We start from the raw sequence: 9,106 nt of genomic DNA on the forward strand, positions 1-9,106 counted from the left end.
AGGAGCACTATATAATGGGAAGTGTGAAAGGCACTATATCCCAAAAGTGTGGCGGCCACTATATTCCAAGAGTGTGTGAGCACTATATTCCAGAAAAGATATCGAAAACTATATCCCAAGAGTGTGGCGAACACTATATCCCAAGGGTATGGCAGACACTTTATCCTAAGAGTGTAGAAGTGTAACTGAGAGACAATGTCTAAGTTAGCTACCAAATGTGTCAAATTATGGCAGTTTAACTGACACGTGAGCTCATGGCCAGTAGGATAAGCATGTATCATACTGCATTTGTTTGCAATTGTTTGAGTGTACATAATTAATTTGGTTTGCCTAATTGATAATCTGTATAACTGCTAATTGTACTACTTGTCATAATTGCTCTCTATATGTGATTGTTTGTTTGTCTGTTTGATTGGTTGTAATTGTGACTCGTTAGTTTGGAGTGTGGTGGCTTGGAAGTGATTATATGTTGGGCCGGAGGCCGTAATTCAATTATATGTTGGGTTAGAGGCCGTGATTTGATTACATGTTAGGTCAGAGGCCGAGATTTGATTATTTTGAGTTGGAGGCTATGACTGGTTGGGCCGGAGGCCGTAATTTGGTAAGTTGGTAAATGTTGATACGCAAATTGACTTGTGGTGGTTTGTATGTTGATTTATTTTACTTGGGTCAGAGGCCATGATTGATTATGCGATGAGTCGGATGCTGTGATTGATTTATGTTTAAGGTTTAGTAAAGTATGAAAGATCAACTGGTTCAGCATAGACTTAATGAACCTATACTTGGAACAAGTTGGTCATTCATACAGCTTAAGTATCTATTAAGATTTTATAATGGAAACATATGAATTTGGGTTTTGAATAAGTAACCGTTAGTTTTTAAAAAAATTCATAAGACGAGCGATAATCACTACAATTGAAATCCATTCTTTTTCTTATACATATCCACTTATGACAATTTGAAACTCTTCTCACGAGACCGTGTGGTTAGGTTCTCACGCCTACAGATTTTGTTTTTCAGGAAGCGAACGAGGAAGCTTATGACATGATTTCTGCGCTTTATGGTTGTATTATCATAGATGTCTTTTCCCTCACCTTATTATTGAGATTTATATTTTTGTAAAGAGGGATAGGAGTCATGATTGTAATGATGACTAGAGCACTAATGACTAGAGTCTAGTTATGTGCCTGTGATATTTATGTTTCAAGGAGAAACTTGGGTGATTAGATCCGAGGGGTGTTTTATCACCCGGTAACTTGGGTCAACTGACTCGAGATTATCGATTGAAAGCCCACATTAAAGAGTTGTCTTGAAACAAATCATTTAGAGTCCAAAGAGGCTCTGGGCGTCGATGTCTGGATAGACAAAATTCCTAGTTATGTGCTTGTGGTGTGAATGTGTTAAGGAGCGGCTTGGTAATTAGATTCGATGGATGCTTTATTACCTGGTGACTTGAACTAACTGGCCCGAGATTATCGACTGAAAATTCACTAAAAGCTGCCTTAAAGACAAAACACTTAGAGTCAAGAAACTTCAAAAAAAATATCTCTCGATTAAATTGTTAAGCAAAAAGTTTCAAGGATTAGATAAGTCAAAAGATTCTCATAATACAATCCGAAATTTAGTTTTTGAAAAAATTCTTGATTCTTGAATATTCAAGACTTATTAGGATAAGATAAATCCGTTTATAATCAAAGAGATAATTGAAAACCCCATGTTTGATTTGAACTTAAATTTTCAAAGGCCTTCAATTCTTTTCATTAAGATAAACTCCGTTTACCTTTTTTTTTTGCTTGAGAACAAGCAAAGTTTTAAGTTTGATGTTGTGATAACACGTCATCTTAACCGGTTTTTGAGCTTCTTTTTCATTTGTTTTTTAGTTTATGAATCAAATCCTTATGTTTTAGTGATATTTTGATAACTAATTATATATTTAGAGTTGTATTAGAATAATTTTATTTTTAGGATAAAATCAAGCAAATCAGGATGAAAATTAACATAAAAATAATCTTGGAGGTGTAGGCCTAAAAAAGACAAGCCCAATGCTTAAAATGCCAAGTTGGGCGCTCAAATCTGAAATCCGGCTCCAAGGAGTGGTGCCTAGCATCAAGATTTAAAGCCCAGCGCCTTCGCGCATTGGGAGAAAGAATAAAAGAACTCAAGCCCGGCTCCATAAGGTTGCGCCCAAATCCACTACAATTTCTATGTATCAGGCGCCCAACACCAAGACTTGGTGCTCGGCTCCAACCTCCAAGTGTATTTTTCATTCCCAGGAGCTTCACGTCCAACTTCACCACTTTTCTATATACTTGGAGTCCGGCTCCAAGGCCTCAAAACCGGCTCTAAGGTAGCATTTGTTTTGAGGTACTGAGACAAAGACTGAGAGACTGAGACTCAGTATCGTGTTTGTTAGTTTAGAGACTGGTACTAAAATTTCTGTCTCTGTCTCTAAAATTTCAGTATTTCAGTACCTCCAAAAAGTAGGGACACAGGGGACTAAAATTTTTAGAGATGAAGACTGAAACTTTAATAACATTTTATACTTAAAATACTTTCATTTCAATTAATTAATTCCAATTTTACCCTTTGTGCAAATTAAATTAGAGTTTTATTCTTGTTTCAATTCCTGTCTCCCATTTTGCACCAAACAGAATACTGAGATTTATTTCAATCCCTGTCTTTTAGTCTCTGTCTCTCAGTCTCAGTCTTTCCGTCTCTGTCTCTCCACCAAACGCTACCTAAGTGCCTTTGTCACTCCCAGGATTTCAAAATGTTCTTCAAGCCCAATTCCATTTCACCAAGTCCGGCTCCAATGCATAACCAATTTCCAATAAGCTTCAATTCAATTCAAGATTTAAAAGATTAGTTAGCAACAACCTCTTCTAAGAAGATAAGATTTAGTTGTTAGGATTAGATTATATTTGAATTTAAATAAGTTATCTGTCTCTTTAAGAGATAACATTAGATTAGTTTTTAAATTTCAATTAGTTAGGAAGTTAGATATAAATAAGTGAATAAGGTTCACAAAGAGGGACAACACAGATCATACACCATCCGCCACTCTCTCTCTCTCTCTAGTTTAGTTGTGTTCTTTTCTACTATGAGCAACTAAATTAAACCTCTCTTGTTAAATGTTAGGGACTCTGTTTTATTTTTATGGATGAATAAAGCAAGTGTTTTCTTTATTTTGATCTATGCTTCTCTCCTCTTTTAAAATTGAGTTTCGTTCTTCATCAATAATGATTAGAAGTATTAAGAGATATTCTAATTCTGTCTTGGATTCTGGTATTACTTCGAGAGATTTAATATCCGAATTAGCTTGAAACTCATCTCATAATTTTCACTAAGTTTAGAACTAGCTCTTAAATATGTGACATTTAATTCATCTAGAAGTACTCTTTGAATATTGTGTGGCTTAAAATCAAAACCGTTATTAACCTCTTCTCTTGATTAATTGATCAAAAAATTGACGATTAATTAAGTTAAGAAAAATTAAATTGTCAAGACATTGAAATTTAATTATAAATAATTTATTATAAAAAGATTTTTGCATTAATCAAAGTTTTGAAAACACAAGTATTATTCTTTCTAAAAGATTTAACATCCCAAAGCATTTAACATTCTCTATCTTAATTTCTTTTTAATTCTTTAAGCCTTCCATCACCTAATAATTTAAATAAAATTAATTTGCACTTCTCTGTCTCTTTCAAGTTATGAATTAATTCCTCTTATCAATGTGTAACTGATCTAATTAGAGATATAATTTGATATTACTTGCTTCAATCTGTTAATTTTCGTAAAAATGATATTCACTTACTATAATACTATTTGATACGATTTGATACACTTACCAATAATATGAAACTATTAATTTTAACTCATCAGTTACATTATTTCTTGTCTCTAATATTTAAATAGATGAGTAAAAACTAAAAAGGTTAAGAATGATGCTAATCATTTTGTTTACAACTGTTTCTATTCTAGTTTTGTTTTGTTTTTTTATATATATAATTAACTCAGTTAGACTACGGAAAAAAGATAAGTAATATCATGAATCTCATATTCAAAATTTAAATAAATAAATAATAAATTCAATCATGGGGAACATGAACCCTACATGGCTACATGATGAGGGACTTATGCCTTCATAATAAATAAATCATACCATGCATCAATAATCATACACTGTCACGAGTGTGCTTTAGCCATTCTACAAATTTTGCTTCATTCAACAAGAAATGTATGACCCTTAATTCCCCCACATGGATCTTATTGTTGCTATTATTGATGCCTCAAAAAGGCAAAAATGAACAGGAGAGAGAAAACAAATTAAAAAATAAAGGTTTAATTAGCTTTTTTATTTCTATAATTTCACATTTTCACTAAATTTTTAATTAGATTTTTATATTTTTTTATTAAGTCCTTATACCATATCAAATTTTATAATTAAGTCTCTGTCGAAATAAAAACGTTGTAATTAATAAAATATTTTGTTAAACAAAACGAATATACCTAATACTTGACTGAATATTCTGTATAATTTAATAGAATATTCTGTTAATTTTAATATTTTTATTACAATAGAAATTTTATTACAAAATCTAATATGGTATAAGGATCTAATTAAAAAAAATATAAAAACTTAATTAAAAATCCAATAAAATTATAAAGATCGAAGAATGATTGAACTAAAAATAAAAAATAAAAAACTTTCTAGAGTCGGAAACTTGGAGCAATAAAAAAAACTGTTCTCTTAGCTTAATGAATTTGGTAATATATAATACATCACATACATGCCTAAGTAATAACAAAGTGAGAGAATGAAAAATTCCCTCCACTGCCAAAATAAGGTCCCTTAGTTTGAAGTGAAATAAACACTACATCAGATCATATGATAATAACTTACATTAACATTGGTTACAATACAAAAAAAGCATATTGAAATATGTAATAATCAGATGTCAGGATTGAGCACACTTTGGACGGTTGGACCTACCTAGCTTCAAGCTTTCTTAATCCCCCACCAATAATTAACATCTTAATGCAATTGATGTTTCTGTTAATAAGCAGCACAGCCTCCACACACAATACCTCTGTCAATAATTAAGTTCACATTGTCAAAACCCAATTCCAAATTATTCATGGAAAATAATTGTTACAACTTTTAAAATTTTACCTTTTTTTTTAACAAATAATTAAGACAGAGTAGCAGAAAGAATTAAAGAACAAAGGGGTTGTATGACAAGGAAAATTTTCTGAAATAGCTTATTTAAGTCAGAAACAGTTAATAATAATAATAAGTCCTTATAAATATAAGTCCCCTTAAAATATCACATTGTGATAATTATACTATGAATATGAAAATTCATAAACCAATGAAAATGTGAGACTCTATATATAACTATTTGTAGGGGGCAATAAGGCACTTACACAAATGAGCAAGCAGACCTTCTATGCCTTTTCTTCATGGTCATCATCTCCTTCCTCCTTGGAGGTTGAAGAACAACCTTAATTGCAGTATCAAAAACTGCTTTCACATTCTAAATCATGCAATTCAAACCAATCATTATCAAATTTTCTGTCGCACAAGATACAATTAATATAAATAGAAATAGAAATAGAAATAGAAATTATCCAGCACCTGTTGAGTCTTGGAACTGCACTCAATGTAAGCTGCTGCACCTATTTGTTTCCTCAATTCTTCCCCCTATTACCAATGTACAATGATTCATTCATTTAGAACCTTTCTTTGCTAATATAATACTATAATATTACACAATAATTAAGAAAATGTGTAATTACTCTATTGGTCCTTTTAGTTTTATTCAATTCATAATTAGGTCTCTATATTTTTTTTTAAATCGGGTTTCTACACTACTTTTAATTTTGTAATTAGGTCATTGTCAATATAAAAAATATTAGAATTTATTGAATATTTCTCCGCAAATTAAAAGGACCCACAATTAAGAACCTATTAGATCTTCAACCACATTTTTTTAGAAGAATATTCTATTAATTTTAACGTTTTTGATACGAAAAAAACCTAAAAACAAAGTAAAAGCAATGTAGGGACAATCCAGCTGAAAGGAAAAAATATAAGAACCTACTTGCAAATTTGAAGAAATTATAAAGACCAATAGAATAATTAAATCTTAAGAAAATATTAAAAAATAATGAAATAAAATGAATATAAACCTCAGCAGATGTTATAACATTAGATCCCATGTGATCAGCTAGGTACCCCCGATCTTCACGAAGATCTGCAATAAAATACATAATTTGTCATTAATTTTACTTAAGAAAAATCAGCATATATAATTAAATTAAATTAACTCAAACACGTACCTAATTTTGTACCAACAAGAACAACTGGAACATTGGGTGCAAACCTACGCAATTCAGGCATCCACTGAAACAGAACAAAAATATTATGAATAAAGGGGGAATTTGAAGTGCACAAATACAATTCTGAAAAAAACAAAATTAAGTTTAGAAAACAAGAAAAGAAACGTGGAAAACACATATATTATTTCTAACTACATGTTTATCAACATCCACTAACTATCCCACTAAAACATACGAAAATATTTGATAACAAAAAAATTAGTTAAAACTGCCAAAATTTACTAATTACTAATTATTTTCGTTTTTTGAATTTTATTTTTTTATTATTTTTAATGTTTTCTCCTTTGCACAAGATAGAACCCTCATGTTCCCTTCCCAGTTCCCACTCTTCCACAAACTTTTGTTTTTTATTTTCCTTTAAAGTAGGTAGCTATCACTACTGGTAAAAGTCAACATAGATATTGTAGCAAAATTTGACCATGTACTAAAATGATGGAACATAAACCGATGATCAACCTCATTGGTTCCTCTTGCCCTGACATCTTATTTGAATCCCGTGACCGTTAATTTATTTAACTTTTTCTTTAGAAAAAATAATATAAATAATTTAGAGCATATTTGTCTATTTGATGCTACATGAACAATCTTTTTTTACAACTATTGTACAGTTAAAGAAACAAAATTTTCATATTTGTATTTAAGGTATATCTTTCTTTTTTTCCAAGCAAAAATAAAAACCTTTTAACTCTAGATTGTATAACAAAAAATTAAAAAAAAAAGAAAGTTAATCATATAGCATTATTATGAATATTTACAACTGCTCATTTATTTATAAATATTCTTAACCCATACATTAAATGTCATCTAAAAATACTTCACAGTTCACACACACAAAATATTTCTTAAGAAAAAGACTATTTGTACAATAGTATAAACATTGTTCAATTAGAAGCCAGTTTTCTTTTCTAACTTTTTAATTTTTTTTCTTTGAAGTTTTAAACCTCCCTAAACCCTAAAGAGACTTGTAGTTAGTGAAAAGTTTTCAAATTTCTAAATGCCTTACCTTGTAAAATCATTCCCATGTAAGGTTTTTAGTGTAAAATTCTCAAGAATAATAAAATATAGGGTTATGCTAAGTGTACACCAAAATCAACTACCGAAGTCAGCTACCAGTATAAAATACATGTTGGAATATAAATACACATTGAAAATAAATTAAACTACACATGTATTTATACACAAATATATTGGTGGCTGATTTTAGTGTACAAATAGCATTTCTCTAGAAAATATAAAAACATTCTTTTAACCACACATCTCCTAAATTCTAAATATAGATCCTAAACTCTTTAAAAAAATTTAAAAATATAATTTTATGATAAAAAAATAAATAATAAATAATATTAACTAATCAAAAGTATTTATTCTATAAACAAATGCATATATGCTTTATATTTGTTTCATGTAAATACCTGTAGAAGCAGAGACCCAATTGAATCAAGAAATGAAAACAAAGAAATCAAAGGGCATGAATACATGAAAGAACCTTCTTGAGAACATTTTCATAGCTTGCTCTGCTGATCAATGAGAATGCCAACACAAATATGTCTGCTCCTCTGTAACTGAGTGGCCTCAACCTACTATAGTCTTCTTGCCCTTCACCACCACACACAATAAACAAATAAAACACCAATCATAAAAGTGTAGAACAAGTTATTATATATGTTTATGATCATCCAAAATCTTCAAGAAACTTTAAAATGTCGTGTATTCATTTTATCTCGTATATTAGTCCAACACACTCTTGTTGCCCACAGGCAAAATAAGTACAAATAAACATAATAGCTATAATTTCGATTTGACTCTTAAAATTTTTCGATATTACAATTTTAAAATTATTTAAATCTTGTTTTGGTTTCATGTAAAAACTCGATTTTCTTTATAAATCTATAACTAAATAAAGAAAATCACAAGAGGGAATGGAGTTATGGTAGAAGTACCTGCAGTGTCCCAAAGCCCTAGATTAACAATGCTTCCATCCACAGCAACATTGGCACTAAAATTATCAAATACTGTAGGTATGTAATCCTGCCACATAAAAGGAAATAAAAAACATAGATTATATATATGAAACATATTCTCAACACATCTTAACAAGTTCCACCACCTACCCAGGTATCATTTGATAAAAAGTTCAAAACTTTACATTATTTATATCAGTAATAATTTGCATTTGTTAAAAAAATACTCCAAAGTTTTGATTTTGATTTTGATTCTTACAGTGGGGAACTTGTTGCTGGTGTAGCAAATGAGCATGCAGGTCTTGCCAACAGCACCATCACCAACTGTGACACATTTAATGAACTTTGAAGCACTCATCATTTGGAAGCTCTTAATTAATTAGTTAATTAATTAAAGAACTCTTTAACACTAACTAAGCAGCTGCTACAAACACACTCTGTGTTCTTCTTTCTTAATATAGAAAAATATAAGCTTAGTGTTGAAGCTTCAATGGGACAAAGTGTGATGAACAAGATAATGAAACAAAGACAAGAGGGTCTCTCTGTGGGTTCTGATCTCTGTGTTGCATTAAAGAGTGGGATATAAATACTAAAATACACAGACAAAGACCCTGTTCTATTTTCAAGAAATAAAAAAATGCTACTATTACTGAACTCTCATGTTTTCATTACAATTTTTTTACTCACAAATATCTTAATTGACACTGGTTAAGATTTAACAAAGCTATCTTTTAAAAAAT

At 30.3% G+C, this 9,106-nt stretch overlaps 1 protein-coding gene across 1 annotated transcript; it reads right to left on the minus strand.

Moving 5' to 3' along the window:
* Positions 1-4,756: 4,756 nt before the first annotated feature.
* ROP9 (RHO-related protein from plants 9) lies at positions 4,757-9,106 on the minus strand. The gene is made up of 8 exons (XM_016348241.3): positions 8,626-9,106; positions 8,346-8,433; positions 7,892-8,001; positions 6,346-6,409; positions 6,196-6,260; positions 5,642-5,707; positions 5,431-5,540; positions 4,757-5,093 (listed from the first exon to the last, which is right to left on the minus strand). Exons 1-8 carry the CDS (start codon positions 8,725-8,727, stop codon positions 5,060-5,062), a joined length of 639 nt encoding a protein of 212 aa, XP_016203727.1. The 5' UTR covers positions 8,728-9,106; the 3' UTR covers positions 4,757-5,059.

This window comes from Arachis ipaensis, chromosome B5, assembly GCF_059453495.1.
Source record: "Arachis ipaensis isolate K30076 ecotype BB chromosome B5, ASM5945349v1, whole genome shotgun sequence".
Classification (NCBI taxonomy): Eukaryota; Viridiplantae; Streptophyta; class Magnoliopsida; order Fabales; family Fabaceae; genus Arachis; species Arachis ipaensis.